The sequence below is a fragment of the Lonchura striata genome, chromosome 18 (genome assembly GCF_050655825.1).
Source record: "Lonchura striata isolate lonStrDom1 chromosome 18, ASM5065582v1, whole genome shotgun sequence".
Classification (NCBI taxonomy): domain Eukaryota; kingdom Metazoa; phylum Chordata; class Aves; order Passeriformes; family Estrildidae; genus Lonchura; species Lonchura striata.
In genome coordinates, this window is record NC_140720.1 from 5794902 (window position 1) to 5814872 (window position 19971).

The 19971-nt window shown below is 47.0% G+C and overlaps 2 protein-coding genes across 2 annotated transcripts; both read left to right on the plus strand.

Moving 5' to 3' along the window:
* The first annotated feature begins 5 nt into the window (after positions 1-5).
* On the plus strand, positions 6-6494 carry COIL (coilin). The gene is made up of 7 exons (XM_021555491.3): positions 6-296; positions 1728-2901; positions 3212-3298; positions 3842-3889; positions 4518-4593; positions 5309-5397; positions 5885-6494. The coding sequence occupies exons 1-7, from the start codon at positions 49-51 to the stop codon at positions 5978-5980; spliced, it is 1818 nt and encodes a 605-aa protein (XP_021411166.3). The 5' UTR covers positions 6-48; the 3' UTR covers positions 5981-6494.
* A 3700-nt stretch (positions 6495-10194) lies between these two features.
* TRIM25 (tripartite motif containing 25) lies at positions 10195-19971 on the plus strand. Its single transcript, XM_021555479.3, has 9 exons — positions 10195-10916; positions 11956-12051; positions 12483-12716; positions 13474-13630; positions 14248-14331; positions 14719-14787; positions 15406-15432; positions 15754-15843; positions 16505-19971. Exons 1-9 carry the CDS (start codon positions 10197-10199, stop codon positions 17035-17037), a joined length of 2010 nt encoding a protein of 669 aa, XP_021411154.3. The 5' UTR covers positions 10195-10196; the 3' UTR covers positions 17038-19971.

Consider the following 19971-nt stretch of genomic DNA (forward strand, 5'->3'; position numbering starts at 1 on the left):
GGCCCCGCCCCGCCCCGCCTCTTCCTCCTCCTCCTCCTCCATCTCACGATGGCGGCCGGCGGCGGCCCGCTGCGGCTGCGGCTGGTGTTCGACCACCCTCCGCCGGCCAGCCCGGGCTGCGCGCTGTGCTGGCTGCTGCTGGAGCCGGGCCAGGCGCGGCTCGTCACGGACCTGCTCAGCCTCATCCGCCATCGCTTCGGCTTCAGCCGCCGCGCCCGCCTCAGCCTCTTCCTCGAGGGGGCGCTGCTGCCGCCCGCCGAGAGCGCGCGCCTCGTGCGGGACAACGACTCGCTGAGGTGCGGACCGGACCGGACCGGGACAGGGACCGGGACCGGGACCGGGATCGGAACAGGGACAGGGACCGGGACCGGGACAAGGACCGGGACAGGGACAGGGACCTGGACAGGGACAGGGACCGGGACAGGGACAGGGACCGGGACCGGGACAGGGACCGGCACAGGGACAGGGACAGGGACAGGGACAGGGACCGGGACCGGGACAGGGACCGGGACAGGGACCGGCACAGGGACCGGGACAGGGACCGGGACCGGGACAGGGACCGGGACCGGGACAGGGACCTGGACAGGGACAGGGACCAGGACAGGGACCGGGACAGGGACCGGGACAGGGACAGGGACAGGGACCGGAACAGGGACCGGGACAGGGACCGGGACAGGGACAGGGACCGGGACCGGAACAGGGACAGGGACCTGGACAGGGACCGGAACCTGGACAGGGATCGGGACAGGTACAGGGACCTGGACAGGGACAGGGACCGGGACCGGGACAGGGACAGGGACAGGGACCTGGACAGGGACCGGAACCTGGACAGGGACCTGGACAGGGACAGGGACCGGGACCGGGACAGGGACCGGGACCGGGACAGGGACAGGGACCGGGACAGGGACAGGGACAGGGACCGGGGCTGCGGGATCGGACAGAGAGAGCGGGATAGGGACAGTGGGACCTGTATAGGGATAGCGGGATACGGAGCGGGACAGCGGGACAGAGATACGGACAGCGGGACAGCGGGGTCGGACAGAGAGCGGGACCGGGACCGGGACCGGGATCAGGACAGCGGGGTCGGCGGTCGGTCCCACTCACACCTCATCAGTGCCTGTCAGCGGTGCCAAGAGGCCGGAGCGGGTTCTGCCCGGTGGTGCGAGCCGTGGGACGAAAGGCAGCGGGCAGGAGCTGATGCCCAGGAAGTTCCACCTGACCGGGAGGAAGAGCTGCTTCCCTGTGCTGGGACAGAGAGGATGTGGAGTTTTCCTCACTGGTGATATTCCAGAGCCCTCTGGACACAGCCCTGTGCTCTGGGATGACCCTGCAGGGAGGTGGGACCAGATGACCCCACTGTGGTCCCTTCCAGCCTGACCCATTCTGGGATTCAGTGAATCTCCACGTGGTTTTGGTGGGACGGGGATGGAACTTCCCCGGGGGTCTGAGCTCTTCCTTCCCTGGGCAGTGGAGTGGGAGCGGGGTGCCCACGGGCACTGACTCCCAGTGCCTGAGACACCTCAGGATGTCCAAAAGGATGGAGGGAGCCGAGCAGTTGGAAATGTTCCTGAAGATGGAAAGGGAGCCTGTGCCTGCAGGGGAGGGTTCTGGACTGTCCAGGGAAGAGCTGGAGCATCTCCACTCTAGGGGAACTTGCCTGAGCTGCTCACGTGTGGGGAAAAGTGTTCATTATGCTGAACGGTGGCTTTTGTTTGTTTTTTTAACAGAGTAAAATTGGAAGAGATAGTTGCAGATGATTATGAAGAGATAGATGATGGCTTTAGTTACACAACAAAAGAAGACAAAAAAAGGCACAGACATAAGGAGGATGAGGAAGAATTGTCTAGGAATGAAGGCAAGCATAAAAGGAAAAAGAAAAAGGAGAAGCATAAACTTGAGTATTCCTCTTGTAGGGAAGAGACCTCTATAGATACTTGGGACTCTCAGAAAAGGTACACGAAAAGAAAAAGAAAGGAAGAAGTTAGGGGAAGAAATATGCTCGCAGAAGGTAAGGAAGAGAGCTCTACTTCCCATTCTAAAAAGATGAAAAAAACAGAGAGGGAGAAGCAGTTGGCAACAAAAAAGAAGGATGAAAATCAGACAAAGGTTGCTGCAGCAAAGATGTCTTTAGAACGGGCAAATGAGAGTTTTTCTCTAAATTCTGGTAAAAATAGCACCAAAAAGATCACAACACAGTCCAGGAAAAAGAGGGTGGGAGCTTCAGATTCATCCAGCACATCGTCTGACAGTGACAGCAGTGAATTAAATATAAAGGAAAATAAATCTTCCCATAAACCTGTAGTGGTGACACTTCCCAAAGACAAATCCCAAGCTGCTTCAGATTCTCATGTGAAAACTAATAAAGTGACTGTAAAGTCTAACACTGAAAAGACTAAGACTGCAATTAGTAAAAATGCTAAAAAACCCCAGTCTTCTAGTTCAGATTCTGACTCGAGTACAGAGGATGAGACGGTGACACCAGCACAAGACAGCACCGCAAAGGAAAAATCGGTGCCAAACCATGTGGTGGCTGTAAAAGCCAGCACCAAAGCTCCCAAAGCACAGAGCTTCTCTTCAGACTCTGATAGTTCAGATTCAGACACACTTGTCATTAAAAAGTCTGCAGCAGCGTGTGCTGGACTGTGTAATTCCGTAGTAACGAGGTGCATTAAACAGTTGCCAGCCAGAGTCCAAGGACCGTTTGCCTGCCCCAGCCGTGGAAGGGGGCGTGGAACAGGAGAGGATAACTTCTGGAGAGGACCTAGGGGCCGTGGGTTTCGTGGGATGATGAGGGGCCATGGGAGAGGAGCAAACCCTGGCTTCTTCTATAACTACAGCAGTGAAGGCCAGAAACAGAGGCAGTTAAATGAAGCTGCGACAAACACTTCTGTCCTTGTCCAGGTGAGTGACTGACACAGGCAGAGGTCACCTTTCTCTGGCAGCTTGATGAGAGTATATATAGGATGAGAGTAACTCATAACAGCAGAAATAGCTTAGTGGGATAAAGGCTGATCTTTTATTTACTGTAATTCAGTTTGTCAGCCTGAGGATGTGTTTGTGAAACAACAATAAAGTGATTGTATTCTATATCTAAAAACAAAGCATGTACCTTGCTCTTCTCAGTGATTCTTGCAATCCAAACAGCATGAACGTTGTCTTCTGTTTTCACTGATACAGTAATTAAATCAGTGGGTTACTCTTTGTTTCACAGAATCCCATGGAGATTCCCAAAAGAGACTATAGTGTGTTACCTCTTCTAGCTGCTCCACCCCGAGTGGGAGAAAGAATTGCCTTTAAGGTAAACTCTGGAAATGCTAAATGTTAGTAGGTTAAAATTGCTTCATTTGTGCCACTCTTTAAGTTTCTGACCTGTTTCTTTAAAAATTTCACTTGTTGTAAAGCCTGGCTTAAAGATTTTTGACAAAGTTTGGAATATATACAGAAGTTAAGTGCATTTCTTCAGACTTTCTTTATTTGTAGAACACAAGAAATGCTGTCTCTGTTGTCATTTCAATGTAATTTTCCATGTATATATTATTGGAAATCTTACCATACAAATAATTACACTGCACTGCAAAATAAAAAAGTAAATAGAAATGAAATCCTGGCAGTTGAGGAGACTGGGATCCATCTCTCTGATCCCTCACACAGCCTGACCTGAATGTAAAGCCTTTAGAACAGCAAGTCCTAGAAGTCTACCTGGGACCATAATTGGCATTGGGTTCCAGGAGTAGAGACTTGGCTCTTGCACTTTCTGTTGCTGAAGAAGCTGTCTGGATGTAGGTGGAATCATCAAAGATTGGGAAAAGTTACAGTTTGTTACTTGCATTTCTTTCAACAGCACCTGGAACTAACTGAGAATTACAGTCCTGAAGTTTCAGAATATAAGGTACTGGTTTTCTTTCCTCCCTTCTTTCACTCACAGAACTGTGATAGGTGAAGTATGGCTTAAATATTTTGATATTTTGTGCAGTGTTTTTCCTTGCATCCAGTTGACTCTACAGGTCAGCAGTAAAAATTAAAACTCTAGAAGCCAAAAGTAATTTATAATTTCAAAAGTGTAGCTGTTACTAAAAAAAGAAAAACAACAGAAACTACCAACTACAAAGATTATTAATAATCATTAATATTTTAGAGATGACAAAAAATGCATATCCTCAAGTAGGAAAATGTAGCTGTCTACTTGAGTCTACCTGCTATTTGAAGTCAGGGCAAGTTCTTGAAACTGGTGCAAGTAAAATTTTGTTGCTACTTCAAATAACTTGGTTTCTGGGCAAGTACTGATTTAAGCTGTAAAGTTAGTGACAATGAGTAACTTTGATTTATTGATGCCAGTAGCTACAGATTGCTGAGCATTAATTCTTTGTAGATTTTATACATGGAGACTGGAAAATTTGATAGCCAAATATACTTATTTCCTCTGGCAGCAATCAAGTAGTGCACTGATTGTAAATATGGAATAGTTATCCAGTGCTGAAGTGTATCTTACCTGATTCTTTTCTTGTTGCTTTGTGAAGGAGGCAAAAATAATCAGTTGGAATGCTGAAAAAAAGCAGATTGAACTTGAGATCCTTTCAACATCAGCAGGACAATGTAGGTACCTGGGGACACCAAGGGCTTGTTGTCATGTGCTGTCACCTGTAAAACCAGAATTCCAAGGAACACTTCATCTTTCAGGAGTATTCCAGATTTCCTTGGGATCATTCTCAACACACTCCTCCCCTCCTCATTCCTTCCTCAAAAAGTCTATTTAAATTGAGAAGTTCTAACCCTTGCTAGTTGACCTGAAAGATGCTCATTGGTATTTACAAAATAATTTTTTTCAGTTAGTTTGAATGGTCAGTAACTCATCTCTACTGTGGTTTCATTTTCTGAAAGAAATTATTTCAGAAAGAAAATATATTATTATTTTACGGAGAAAGTGTGAGGTCATAATGGTGTATCTTCAGTGGGTGTGGAAGTGAGTTCCTGCAATGACAAGATGCAGTTCCTGAGACCTGAAATGATTAATGTTTCTCAAACTGTGTATCCTGCAGTTACAACTTAAGCCAGAATTAATGAATTGGTATATGAGCATTTTTGTTAAATTTCAGCAACATATTGTTGATTTTCTCATGTGAATAGTCATATAATTACCTTAATTTTGGTGTGTAGTATTCGATTTTTCCTCAAGATATTTTCTTACAATTATGAACCCAGACACTGAGCACAAAACAAACCCCAAAACCAAACTGGTTTTGATTGGCTTTTGTGGTAAACATTTAAAGTGTCTTTGGTTTGTAGCTGGTTGAGCTGTTTGGTTTTTCAGTTGCTAAGGAGCCAGGGAAGTTTGACCTGGTGTACCAGTCTGCAGACGGAGAGGAGCTGGTGGAGTACGCGGTGCCTCAGGAGACCAAGGTACGTGGGGCTGCTCTGAGTCCTGCCACCAGCTCTGCAGAGCTGGCACCTGCCCTGCTTCCTGCCTCTCTTCGCCTCAGGGACATTTCCTTTGTAATCATCCGTCTGATTTGAATCAATGGAAGCAAAAGTAATTGTTTCTTTCTAGCAAGAAGGTGCATGTTTACATCATAATAATCAGTTCTTGCATGGTACTCAATTAACTGGGGTCACTGCCACTCACCAGAGTTCTTGTTTTGGCTAACAAACAACATCATGTCTCATAGAGATCCTTTCTTACCAGCTTTCCCTTTCATCACTTTTGTTCTTACCTGCATCTTTCCTTACCAAGGACATCAGGCAGGTTGAGGTTCTCCAGTAGGATCAGTGACTCACAGGAGGAGTTGTGATCTTGGTTCAGTGGTCCAGGCAAAAGCATAACAGCACAGAAATTGCATCTGCTGGTGCTGCTGGCACCTGCCAAGTGCTGCCTGTGGTTTGTTTTCAGATAACTGAGAGCTGGGATGCGCTGATAGAGCCAAGACTGATTGTGGAGCCTCCAGTGAACGGATCCAGCGTTGCAAACGGAACATCTAGTGTGTGAAAAGATGTGAACAATTGTACAGATCTGTTCTGCGAAGTGCTGCCTTCTGGTTCTGAGGGTGGCAGGTGCACTGATGGATGTTACTGTCTTAAAAAGAAGTAGGCCAGAAGAAAAATGTTTTTTTTCCCTTAGGTTATGTTTTTATGTAATACATGAAAACTTTGTTTATTATAGGAAGTCTAATGTAGACCTGTTGGGTTTGAATATTTCTACTGTACCAGGCTGCAGAACTGGAATGGTTTGATTAAAAGATAAAACACAACCCTGTACTGTGAGTAATTGTTTAAATGTCTGGGTTTGGCTAGAGCTGTGTGACTGCCAGAAGTCACTTTTATTTAAAAATTTATTATAAATATTGTTGATGTGCAGAACTGTCCCTCTGCTGTTGCCACAGCATACAGATGCTGTGATGTTGTAGTTACTTAAAGAGTTCACCTAAACATATCCAGAAAAGCATGTGGATTTCAAGGTTTCTGTAATTTTGAGGCAAATAAATAGCACTGGTAACTGTCAACTTTGCTTAGAAACAGTGAAATACAACATGAACCCCTGGCACAATTGTGTCCTGCTGTGTTAATCCATGTAGGCTCTGAAAGCCTTTATTGTTGGTTTTAGAGAAAACCCTCTTGCCCTTTAAGTGATGAAGTTGCTGTGCTGCCTTTCTTCTTCCTGCTTCTTTCCTTTCTTCTTTTTTTCTTCTTTCTGCTTCTTTCCAGCAGCACAATGGGTCACCAGGTGCTGGCAAGGCGCTGCACTGACAGCTCTAATAATTATTATTAGCATTGAGGGGGACCTTGTACCTCTGGAGCCTTGGCAAGTCTTACACTTTCAGATAATCCCTGTGCTAGGTAGCTGCCTCCTACAAGAAAGACATGTGAAAAAGCAACCCTAGATACAAAGACCTGAAAATTTGTAGATTATGGTTTAGCTGTCATGTACTCTGACCTAGTGCATGAATCCATTAAAGTTCTGTGCATTTTTGCATCAGCCCTAGTAAAATGCCTTGTTTGTGAAGGAATCGTTTTTATACAAGTAAAATGTATTTGTGTTTTGTGGTTCACTTTAGATACCATTATTTCATGCTAGGATTTGCTTTTTTAGATAACAGTTTGGTTAGATTTGTGTGGCTGTTCTTGCAAACTGAATGAAAAGAGGATGTCAAACAGGAGCACAGTCATGCTCAGACAGTGAGGATTAATGGAAAGATTCTTTTTCTAAGGGAATTGTTACTTGTTAATTCTTAGGAAGTTGCAAAAGCTAAATGCAAATGTTTCACAGTACCTGTTGTTCCATTGCCTCCATTTTTGGCATGATTTTGAGTCCCTCTGGCTGTGCCACACGGGTGATGCTGGAAAATAAATACACCCCTGAGAAGAGAGGGTGTTTTGAAGGTAAAATCTTGAGTTTTATTTACCCACTGTTAGCAAGTCAAATCAGACCAAGGGCAGGCAATCTGAGGGAACTGCCAAGAGCCCTGCCTGTCCCATCCACGTCCTGCTCTGAGGAATCTGGGATGGGACAATGTGCACGTGAATCCCACAAGGAGGTGGTGAAACACTGAGCAAGCCCTCACTGCTGCCTGTCTGTCCCTGGGGCTCTCCCATCGCTCAGCCCCCTTGCTGGGGGCAGGAATGTGAGGTGCCTTTTATCCCACTGTGCTTCTAAAGCCCTGCTTAAGCTCTGCGGGGTACTTGGAATGTGCAGTGGCTGGGCAAAGGGTTAGTTTCAGTTTGGAATCACAGGAAGTTCTCAAGTATTTGCAAGCAGAAGTGAGTAATAACTTAAATAGCTATTCAAATGCTAGCAATAATTTTTTTATGTTAAAATTTATTGTCTCATAGACAACAGGAGTGGTTGGGCTTTCTCCAAACCAGAATCTCAAGAATCTCATCTTTGACAATGTGGAACTTAAATTGCTCATCTGAACTCTAAACATTCCGTGCCATGCTCCAGAAGCAGAAGCTGCAGTTGTGAGGGTTTATATTTACCTTTTTTATTTGCATACCTTTGTCTATATCAGCTGATTCCATATGAGTGCCACAGAAAATACAGTGAAGGTGCTGAGTGTTTGAAAGATGACAGAGGTTTAGTCCAGATAAGCCCAGGGTGGGCTTATCTGGACTGAGGAACCTGTGGAAAAATAAAAAATGCAAACATTAAGAGCTGCTCTTTTGTCCCATCTCATGCACAGCACAGCTCTCTGAGAGTGTTCCTTTGCCATCCCTCTCAGCCACCCCATCAGGTGTTTACATTTCTTCTAACAGCAGTTACAAAGTCCTGATCAGCACATCCCAACCATGCTGTAAACCTGTGGCACCGTGCCCATTTCCTAGAAACTCCACCCTCGAGCACATGACAGAGCTGATCCTGAACTTTTGCTCCTGTCACAGCCCTGCAGCTCCCAATGCCTCCATTGTCGGTTCTGCACCTGTATCTTTACTGGGCAGTGACTCAGAGCCCTGTGACACACAAGCCCTCTGCAGCTTATCCTGAAGGAGTGTTAAAAGGCTGGAGGGATAACTGGTGTAGGTACAAGTCCATGTTATCTGTACAACACAGCTTTACAATGATTCTCCAAATTTAATTTAATAGTCCAAAAGAACTGGCTAGGAGCTGATTTCACTTGTAACAGACCACCCAACATTGCTTCTTTTGAGTGCTTTATATTGAGCATGAGCATGAGCCAGCAGTGTGCCCAGATGGCCAAAAAGGCCAATAGCCCCTGGCCTGTATCAGCAACAGTGGCCAGGGAAGTTATTCTCCCCCTGTACTTGGCACTGGTGGGAGCACACCTTGAGTGCTGTGTCCAGTTCTGTCCCCTCAGTTTGGGAAGGACGTTGAGACCCTTGAGCCCATCAGAGGAGGCAACAGGGCTGGAGAGGGGCTGGGAACACAAGCCCTGTGAGGAACGGCTGAGGGAGCTGGGGGTGCTCAGCCTGGAGAAAAGGAGACTCAGGGGTGACCTCATCACTCTGTACAACTCCCTGAAAGGTGGATGTGCTCAGGTGGGGTTGGGCTCTTTCACCAGGCAGCACTGACAGAACCAAAGGATACATCCTTAAGCTGCCCCAAGGCAAGTTTAGGTTAGATGTTAGAAAGAAATTCTTCACTGAAAGAGTGGTTGGGCACTGGAATCGTCTGCCCAGGGAGGTGGTGGAATCATCATCCCTGTAGTTTAAAAAACAGACAGTGCCATGGTTTAGTTGATAAGGAGGTGTTAGTTTAGGTCATAGGTTGGACTAGATGATCTTAAAAGTCTCTTTCAACCTAGTTCATTCTGTGATTCTGTTTAACTCCTGAACATTCTTGGAAGTCCCCAAGAACTAACGCCAACAAGATGGCCTGCTAATACTTTTAAATTACATTAAAGGGAAGCTCAGCAGTTCTCCACACAAGGTGTTCTTTGCCCACTGGACAAGAGTTGAGAGCACATGGCTCCTTCTGCTGCAGGCCATCAGGTTCTGTTTAAATTATTGGGGGGTCACAGACTTTGTGCCAGGCTGCTCCTTTTATCCCTGCTGCCAGCATGGGTGGAAAAATATAGAGGGCCCCAAGGAAATCCCTGGGACACCAGCAGACAGGGCAGAAGAGGGAGGAGGAAGAGGCCACTGGAACAATTTGTGGTCAAGTTAGTTAAGACAGGAGTACTTGCCATGTTGCTATTCAGCATCAGTGTTCCTGTTAGAAATGGTGATTATTGAACAGTTAGACTAAGAAAAAGAAATCTGAGGAAGCATCTTCTGTTCAGATGGTTTCCACAATCACAAAGCAGTAACCTGTGTGCTTTGAAAACGTTGCCCTGACATCACCTGTTGCAAACAGATTATTTTTAAGGTCCTTTCCAACCCAAACCTATGAGTCCGTAGGATTTCCAGCACCCATCTGACCCAAAACTCGGAGCAGCTGGGGCGGTGCTCGGGGCGATTTGGGTTCAGCACTCCCTGAGCCCGGGCGGAGCGCTGCTGTCCCGGGTTGCCCTGAGCCGGAGCGGGCCGGGCAGCGCCCCGACCGCTCCGCTGCGGTTAGAGCCGACCCCGCGGCCCCGGGCACCTCCGGGAACGCTGCCCGGAGCCCCGGCCCGGAGCCCCGGCCCGGCGCTGCCGCGGGGTCCCGCTCCGCGGGGCTGCGCCCCCGGCATCCCGGCGCTGCCCGGCCCCCACATGGGCGGGCGCCCCGGGTTCGTCCCTCGGCTGCCGCCCCTCCCGTCGGGGCGGGGATGACACGCAATTTTCCGGAAAGCCCCGGCCGTAGTTTCGTTTCTCCGAGGCCAGGTTTGCTTCGGGCTCTTGGGGCAGCTGCGGACGGGGCGATGGCGGCGCTGGAGTCGGAGCCGGGCCTGTCGGGGCTGGAGGAGGATCTCACCTGCTCCATCTGCCTCTGCCTCTTCAGCAGCCCCGTGACGGTGCCCTGCGGGCACAACTTCTGCGCCTCCTGCCTGGAGCTCAGCTGGGCCGGCCTCTCGGGGGGCTTCAGCTGCCCGCAGTGCCGGGCCACCTTCGCGGCCCGCCCGCAGCTGCAGAAGAACACGGTGCTGTGCCGGGTGGTGGAGCAGCTCCAGGGCCGCTCCGGGGACAAGAGCGAGGAAGAGGAGGAGAATGAGGGTGGGGATGGGGATGGGGAGGCGGGGGGGTGCTGGGCGGGCGAGCCCCCCGTGTCCTGCGACAGCTGCCAGGAGGCGCCGGCCGTGCAGACCTGCCTGACCTGCACCGCGTCCTTCTGCGCCGAGCACCTGCGGCCGCACCGCGACAGCCCCGCCTTCCGCGACCACCAGCTCTGCCCGCCCCTGCGCGACCTGCAGCTCCGCAAGTGCCCCCAGCACAACAGGCTCTTCGAGTTCTTCTGCAGCAAGCACGGCGTCTGCATCTGCTCCCTCTGCCTGCTCGGGCACAAGCTGTGCCCCACCAACCCCTTGGAGGAAGCAACAGCCACTGCCCAGGTGAGCGGCCGGGGCTGGCCGGGGCTGGAACATCCTCCCAAGGGCACCCCGGAGCGCCCCTTGCCTCCCTCGGTGCCGGGGGAGCCGCTCTGGAGTGCGGGGAGGAGGCCGGAACAAGACATCGACTGTAAATCTCGGTCTGGCATTGATAAACTGTTATCTGCCTTCCAACATGTGCTCAGGCACGTCCTCAGAGCCATTCCTTCCATTTTCCTCGTCTCTCCAAGATGTTGCTCAAGAGCAGGGGTCTGGGAAGGCGCTGCCAGGGAGCTGGATTGACAGGGCTGGGCTGTCCTAGGCTGGGCTGGGTTTACCAGCGAGGCTCCCATTCTCTGTGGCGTCAGCCAGAGCTCTGAGCCTCCTCTGCTGCTCTGCTCCCTGCCACGGCTTGTCACAGCCTGAGGGGCCGACATTCTGCTGCAGATGTTCTTAAGAAGAAGAATTATAAAGGTATCCTAGGGAGACCTCAAATATGTAGATGAAAGCCAGAAGGAGTAGAAAGGAAGGAAACCTGGACTTTATATTTTCCAGCACAGCTGAAAATCAATGTGGATGAGTGAAGTATGCTGAAAAAGTTTAGATGGTCAAACTCCCATCTGTTCACTGGGTGTGTACACAGTGTAGCTGCAGAACATAGCCCTGATTGAGCTTAGCAGAATCTTGAACTAAAGGAACAGGTAAATCACATCTAAGAGAACATTCTCAAAAGGAGAGGGGTGAGCAGTAGCATCAACTCCGTGCTGGAAGTCTGACGTGAGAGCTAATTTAACATTTATTCTTAGCAGGAGAACTGCTGTGCTGATGAAAGCATAGGTCATTTGTGAAGAGTGTGTCAGCAATGGCAATATGCTCTTGGGAGAGGTGGGGAGGGTGTGGGTGCCACAAGCCATATTTGCAGGATGCTACTTTTGCACCCCCTAAGATTCAAGGAAAGGTAGGTTTTAAGCTGAGAGTACTAAATGCTTACAAGAGTATTCAAAACTGAGAGCAGACATGACAATTGCCTCTCTGAAATACTTTCTGGTCTTTCCTGTTGCAGTCGATGCTGAAGAAAAAACTTGTGGAGCTGCATAACCAGGGTGAAAGAACTGCCCGGGCAATGAGCACGGTGAAAACAAAACAGAACCAAACTGCTGTAAGTGGAGAACTGCTCAGAGTGCTGTTGGCTTGCCTGGCACCCGCTGACCACTGCATGGTGTTGGTGATTTTACCCTTGTGACAAGGGCTGTAGTGCTGAGGCTGCATTGGCAGGAGAAGGTGTTACTGGGAAGCAGCAGAAAAGAGGAGTTTGGGCAGGGCCAGGCAGCTCTGGGGGACATGGGAATAAACCAGGCACTGTGCAATGTCTTATACCCTCACGTGAGGGTGACACTGAGAATGGGCTCCATTCCTTGTGAGTGAAGTTTTCTTTCCAAACCACATGGAAATCGACAGCTCTTCTCTTGCTTGTTTAAAGGAAGAGAAGCCCACATGTTCCTCAGAGGCTTTCATGCAGTAGCACTTAGAGTATTTTGTTTACAAACTGTTGTTTTGAAACCAGTACCTGTCTGCTCTTGTCTACCCCAGGAGACAGCTTCAAGAAAGATGGAATTGATCAGAAATGAGTTTTCAGAAGTTAAAGCTGTAATTGAAGAAAGAGAAAATGAGATCATGAAAGCAATTGCAGAGGAAGAAAAGAGAGTTTGGAATAAGCTTGATTATATTTACAGCGTTCTGGGAAATAAGAAGAATGAGATTCAGTCTCTCAAAGATCAGATTGAGATGGCACTAACTGAAAGTGATGATGTTCTGTTTTTGAAGGTAATGTGTCATTTAAATGTGAATCCAATTCTTCATTCTAGAATGCAGAATGACAAAAACTTCCTGTGGTCATCCTGCTCGCCAGAGACTTGCAGTGAAATGGAAACACAGTGGCGTGCAAGAACCTCCTATCAAAAGATGTCCTGAAAAGTAAACAAGTATCAGTGAAAGAATGTTGAAGGGGTGTTGCTGTTGAGTCAGGGAGGGACGAAAAGACTCCAGTGGTCCAGAAGGCTTAAAGAATGTTTATTAAGTAGCAAGTACTTTTGTAGTCTGACTCACTAGGGTGGAATACGATTGGTGTCAAAGTAAAAACCTTTCACACTATTGGTGCACACTGTGGTAGAATATGTCTATAAAAACAACATGAACAGAAAGAGAGATAATAATTGTTTGAATTCTTTCTCCTAACTTTCCCAGGCTGAAGCCTGAGAGAATTCTCTCTGTTCTCTCTTCGACTGAGCTGAGAGCCTCCACAAAGGGATGTCTGGGAACTCTCCCAGTTCAGCCACTGCCTCTGCCACAAGCAGAGGGGTCACTGGGCAGGAGTTACCTCTGTGAGGTGTGGCAGCTCTGTGTGGTCATTGGTTACCAGTGGGAATTCAGGTGTCTGAGCAGCTGCTGGAATTTTGCCATGAGCTGTGTCTGACTGTGGCCTTTGTTCCCTTGAATTTGAGACGAATACACAAACATTTAAAGTAAGTCGGTTGTATTTTTCTGTGTGCTACACAAGGTGGTCTCTCATTTGTTGTTTTAGAGAGCAACAGCACTGCAACGAACATCAACAAAAGAGGCTTTTGTTCCTGTAGTTGAAATGGACCAAAATGTGATGCATTCCACTTACCAGTCTGCCATTACCCTCAAAGACACAGTGAAAATGTCAGTAATTCAGAGTCGGGAGAAAAAAGAAGAAGGTACTATCACTGGGGAAATTGGCATTTTCTACTTTTGCTTTGAGCTGAGATGAGGGATCTTTCCTCTCCAATCCAAATACAATTTTTTAAAAAAGTGCAACAAATACAGTCAGTTAATATAAGTTGTGTCTTCCAATCTCTGCAATGTTCCATTTCCAAACAAAAATATTACAGTTTGGGCTAAATTGGGAGACAAAACATGCCAGTGTTTCTTCACTGTTATCTATACTTGGATAAGCTGATGACTGTCATGATATTACACCCTTCTGGCGCAGCTCAGCCTTTCTTCCTTAGAGTAATTTATGGTGTTACTGTGTAGCAGGGTTGGATGTGGTTAGGATGTGGATTTGAGGGGAGATTGGAAAGGCTTTAGCGGGGCAGGACTCTGCTTACCCAGCTGTAAAGGTGCTGATAGTGTAAGTGCTGTGGAACAAAGCTCTACTTACCAGATTAAGCCATACTATCTTTTGGACTGGGGCATGGGTGTGCAGTTCCCATCTCAGCCAAATATCACTTCAGTTCTGTTCGCATAACTGAAAAATAAGATGGAAAAATGTCCTCATAATGCATGACTGTTCTGGCCATACAAACCATAATGTAAATTATCATTGTTTCAGTGAAACCATTGCAGCCAAAAATTAAGGCCCCTCCAGCAGCTCATCCAAACAAACTCGCTGTTGGAAAAAAGCCTCATGGACCACGTAAGTACTACTGAACACCATCCTGTCCTAACTATGGCTTTACTGTTAAATAAGAGTTGAGGCAGCTACCCAAGAGCTGTTTGCTGTGGTGGTGATGCAGTGATGACCTGCAGTGAACACCTTGGCACAGGGAAGGGAGGGTGCTTTGGGATATTTGGGGGTGTATGCCTTGTGAGCTGGACAGGTGAACTGCACAGGTACATGAGTTCATCAGCCTGTAGTGGTGTCTGTGTGGGCTGTAAAACAAAGCAGAGCCTCCCCACCTTCTTGCTGGTGCAGGTTTTTTTAATTTGTGCCAAATGCCTTCTGGTTTGTTTGGTAGATTTGTATGTATTGAGTTCTGCTTAGGATCTGTTCATATTCTGTTTTTTTCTTCCTCCCTCACAGACCAGACCCACAAAGAGAAAACCGTTCCCCAGGCTCAAATCACTTCGAAGGGGGAGACAGATACCACCAGTAAGTGGTCATTAAAGGAGACTTACTCAAACATTTTGCTGCCTCCAGTCTAGGGTTGGTGATGGTCTTTGTGGCAGGTTATACTGGGGCCTTTCAGTTCTGTTTTGTCCAGATACCAGAATTAAGGAGCACTATAGCCTGTTTGGATGATCCTCCATGTTTTCTTTTTGAAGTAAATGCAAGTGTTAAGAAACAACTTCTGTTACTTCCAGGGAGCTGTAGACACATGGTCCAGGTGCTGGGTGTGGAGCAGTCAGGGGGTGTGCTGGGGAAGCAGGACTGGACTGGAGCTGCAGCTCCTGTTGCTGCACTAAAAGCTCTGTTGTAAAGAGGAAAGGAATAGGAGTGTTCCACGTGAACACACTGCTCCTGGAGGGGAGATCAAGCTCCTTCCAGGCTTATGACCCTGTGAAATAGGAAGCAAATGGAAGGTTGGGCTTAATGTACAGCTTTCCAGTGTGAGGGTATTTGTACATGGCTTCAGCCTGCTGGACTGTCAGCTCTTTACTGCTGCAGTTTCCAAAGAGCCGTGGTGATGGTGTTACACTGACAGTCTTACCAGTGGTTTTTGCCTCCCAGCAGAACTCACAGTTTACTTTTTTCTTTTTCCCCTTTCAGAAGAGAAAAAGAAAGCTGCTAAAGTTGGTGAGTCCAAACTTGCATCACGCGTATTCTAATTTTCATTGACTGCTCTTAAAATGATAAGATGATCATTAGTGTTGGTGTAATGAACAAAATTTCAGCTCTTGCTGGCCACTGTGGGAGCAATCAAACACTGAGAGAAGCTTTCCAGAGAGTGGGATTTTCAAAACTTGACATGACAGTGAACAGCCTGAACTAATTAACCCTGCATGGAGCAGGAGGCTAAACGAGATCAGCTCCAGCCTGAGTATGTCTGTGATGGGGTCTTAAACATGTGAGGTCTCTTCCCAACTGGCCAAACTCTCTGTTCTTCTGTTGCCACAGCACCAACCACCACACCAAGTGTCACAGCTGCTGCTGCTAAAGACCTGCTAGACAGCTTCCTGAAGAAACCCAGAGAGGAGCTCTTGCAGTGTAAGACACCCAACATTACACTCCTTAAAGATGAACTTTGCTCTTGTTGTACTGGTGTTATATGTCCTCTATAGTGATCTGACAAAAATATATCTGAGGGGGTTTTGTAGCTTAATAGATTGTTACAAATGAAGGAAATTTCTGGAGAAAAAGGGGGGCAGGAAGTTTCTAAGTGGTTCTTTTGCTGGATGAATCAAATTAATCTTCACCATCCGTGCATCTTTATGAAGATAAATGAAGTTTTTTAAGTAATTATTTTGGTTTCCCCCCAAAAAACAGCATTAGGGTAGCCTAGAAACAGTGTAATGCACTGGATTTTTTTTAAATGAAATGCAGGTCCACGATGGCTTGTTAAGATGCTACAAAACATGGCATACCTTTTGCTGCCAGATCAGCCATCGCCTTCTTTTGCCAGGGTGTATTTGGGTGATAAAGAGATCCTGTGAGGCTGCAGGAAGGAAGAAAATTCACCCTTCATTTGCATGTTGTGTGACATAGAGCTGCAGCTGAACCCAGCAGCTTGTACTGTGGCCTAACAACTGGCTGCACTGAGGAGGAGGGCAGAGCTGGCAGATAAACATGGCAACAAGTGCTGAGGCAGGACAGGATAAACAAAAGTGCTTTGTTCTTCAGCACCTTCCAGTGATTCGTGTCATTGCAGATGCTGCCAACATCACGCTGGATTACAACACGGCTCACAACACCGTGGTTCTGGCTGAAAACTACACCAGGATGTCCATCTCAGACACCGTCCCAGGTCACAAGTACCACCCTCAGCGCTTCACTGATTACCGCCAGGTGCTGGGCTTCCAGTGCTTCAAGAGGGGCATCCACTACTGGGAGGTGGAGCTGCAGCAGGGCAGCTTCTGCGGCATCGGCGTCTGCTACGGCAGCATGGAGCGCCAGGGCCCCGAGAGCCGCCTGGGCAGGAACAGCAAGTCCTGGTGCATCGAGTGGCTCAACTCCAAAATATCATCCTGGCACAATGACGTGGAAAAGTGCCTGCCCAACACAAAGGCTACCAAGATAGGGGTGCTGCTGCACTGCGAGGGGGGCTTTGTGATTTTCACAGCAGTGGGGGAGAAGCATAACCTGATCTATAAGTTCAAAGCTCAGTTCACTGAAGCCTTGTACCCAGCCTTCTGGCTGTTTTCCAGTGATGCTGTTCTCTCTCTCTGTCACATGAAAGTGTAAGGTCTCGTATCTTAGTTTAGTTCATTTACAGCACAGATAATCTGTCTCAAAGATTGATTATTTGATACAAAAATTATCATATCTTTTAAGCAGTTTAGGAAATCTACTAGTTATTTGGTCTGAATTGCTAAAGCCTTTAGATAGTGATGTAGGAAAAAGTTGGTGATGATAAAAACTACAATGGTTTGCACAGGTCTTGATTTGCCCTGAAATCAAAGTTATGATGCAAATCCTTGTTAAATGTCTTCATTGGCCCCTGTGGTTTCTGTGGTTTCCTGTAAAGGAGCAACAGAATTAATGTATTCTTTTTCTCTCAAAAAGAAACAGGAAGAATTCCTTGGAAAATGCAGGCTTTCAGGAAGGTCTCACTGTTGCCTTTTTGCCCGTGCATAGACTGTTGTCCTTACAGGTGTTCTCAGTGTAGGACTCCACCAGATGCTACAGAAAGAGCTGTTGAAATCCCTAAGTTCAGGTCTTATGGCTGTAAGTTATAAAAGCCACTATGACAAATCTCATCAGAATGGAACTGCAGAGATTCCTAGAATTGATGGGAAAGAAATGGTACTAGAATCACTAGGAAACAAAGGACATCAGCCCAGACACTGGGAATACACCAGAGAGTTGTCAGGAAGACATCCTGCAGAGCAGTGGTTTGCATGCTGTGATGAAGATTGTGGGATGAAGCATCCTGTGTCATCTTCTGACCCAGAACATGTTTCACATCTTCACACTGAAGGCTCTTCAGTGCTAGGTTTTTTTTGTGTGTGCTGAGGAGTTCAAGGAGTTCTTGCTCTCAGGGTCTCCTGTCATAAAGCTTTTCCTCTTTATGAGGTGGGATATTCTCTGCTGGTGTACCTTTTGTTGTTCAGGTGGTAGGAACTGGATTTTTTGCATGTTTTTGGTACTCCACTTTGAGGAGTCTCAAGACAGAGTGCAAGTACTTGGGAAATGCTGGTTCCTCTCTGCATGAAGACTGTGGGCAGACAGGGTGAGTCTTTTGACATACAGAGAATTAGCACAAAGGAGAATATTCATCTGTTCTTCCTGGGATGGATTTTTAATTCTCCTGGTGTTTTTTGAGTTATAGTATGTCTTCAGAAATTCTCACCAGGTACAGAGAAATCTGTACTTCTTACTTACAACTTTAAAATAATCTGTAGGCGATCAAGGTATTTGGATTTCATAGTTATTGGGCCTGTACCTTGTTGGTGCCTCTGGATTTACTGTGCCAGCTTTTATTTCTTGTAGCCCATGGGAAGCTCACACAAGAGCCTTCCTGGACTTGGATTTCTAAAACTGCCCTTACAGGACTTAGTGAAACAGAACACCAAGCCACTGCTGGCAGTTTGGCAGAGTTTTAAGCCTTTGTTAGAAGGCTTAAAAGAACCTCTGTGACTACATTCCACATTAGCCAAAGTGCTTTGGAGAGAGGCTTTCAGGAATTCTGGCTTGGTGTCTTATTTTTACTTGGTTTGTAAACTCCTAGTCCTTTGTCAAGGATAGCACAAGTCTAATTTCTTCCAATTTTTTGGACAGAACAGCATATGGAATTGATGGTGGATCTAAAAGTGCCATGACTGTCTTTGGAGCAGTTCTACTCTGTAAAGGGTCTCCACTTTCCAAAGCACAGTCAGCACTAAAACTCCCAGCCTGAGCAGAATGCTGCAAAAGGTGCAGAAGGAGGCTGTGTCCTGCTGGGAGCCAGCAATGGGTGACAAACTGGGTTTTCTGCCCTTCCAATTTTTCAGCAGTGAAAGATAACAGCAGTTCCTTCTGAGAAATCCTTCTGCTCCTTGGCTGTGCCACAGGGCTGCAGATGCACTCAGCAGGGTGCTGAAGGAGTACTCTGTCCCCTTGGTTGTGGGCAAAAATGTGCTCCAGCAGTCTGTGCAGTGGAGAAAGTCCCCATCCTCTGTTCCTTGCTTCTTGACTTTAAAGAGGTGTCAGTACTGGCCTCTGAGTCTATGGGCTTCCCATAGTCTGGAGAGACACCCAAACAAAGTAAGAGCAGTTTTTGTTCTGCCTCGTTGGACAAAGTGGGATTCTTGGCATGGGACACTGGTGTCGGACCAAGCAGGTGGAACACATGAAACAAGCCTTCTACTGGGCCCCTGAGCCTCTGTTCTGCTTTCTTTGTGCTATGAATGACTAGAAGTCATAGAGTGAAGTTCTGTTAATTTGGAATTCACCCAATCACAGAATATTCTGAGTTGGAAGGGACTCACATGGATCACTGAGTCCAGCTCTTGAGTGAATGATCCATGTGGGGATGGAAATTAGGACCTTGGCATTACTAGGACCAATCTCTGGGCGTCTGAGAAATGCTTTGATTAGCTTCAGGTATCATGCATACTTGGGAACATTAGTGTGATACAGCTATTATAACCAATAATAAATATTAGTGTGTTTAGGAGAAATACTAGTTACTGCATGATAGATGATTATTCTAAAGACTTTTCAACACAACTGAAATGGTTTTACTTGGGCAGTACCTGTAAGAACTGCACTGGTTTTAAACAAGACATATATAGGAGCGTATATTTTAATTGTAATTCTCTATTCAGTATTACAAGGAAAGCAAATTAGTCTAGAAAAGAACTAATTCTGGTGTTAACACCATTTATTTGCATTTTAATATACAAATAAGAGGAAATCAAAAAAACAGTTGCTGAATGAAAATAAATGATTTTTAAGTCTTCAATTAAAGACATCAGTAAAGCAGTGTATTTAGAAAAAGATAGCTTATGCAGCTATAAACCTGTTGATTATACTGATTATATCAGCCCTGTACTTCAGTCTGCCTATGGTGTGTTATTGTTCATAGCTGTGCCAGGCACACACAGGCAGGGCCACCACCATGGATTTTGTGCCACCTGTGCCTGTGACCATCCAGGAGCTGGCTTGAATTCAATAAAGACTCACAGTAAACCCTAA

Excerpts from the sequence above, each read along its gene's own strand:
- COIL (XM_021555491.3), top strand. The coding sequence starts at position 49 with ATGGCGGCCGGCGGCGGCCCGCTGCGGCTGCGGCTGGTGTTCGACCAC. Across the intron at positions 3,299-3,841 it reads GAGAAAGAATTGCCTTTAAG|CACCTGGAACTAACTGAGAA; the intron begins GTAAACTCTGGA and ends TTCTTTCAACAG. Across the intron at positions 5,398-5,884 it reads CGGTGCCTCAGGAGACCAAG|ATAACTGAGAGCTGGGATGC; the intron begins GTACGTGGGGCT and ends GTTTGTTTTCAG.
- TRIM25 (XM_021555479.3), top strand. The coding sequence starts at position 10,197 with ATGACACGCAATTTTCCGGAAAGCCCCGGCCGTAGTTTCGTTTCTCCG. Across the intron at positions 13,631-14,247 it reads TCGGGAGAAAAAAGAAGAAG|TGAAACCATTGCAGCCAAAA; the intron begins GTACTATCACTG and ends TCATTGTTTCAG. Across the intron at positions 14,788-15,405 it reads GGGGGAGACAGATACCACCA|AAGAGAAAAAGAAAGCTGCT; the intron begins GTAAGTGGTCAT and ends TTCCCCTTTCAG.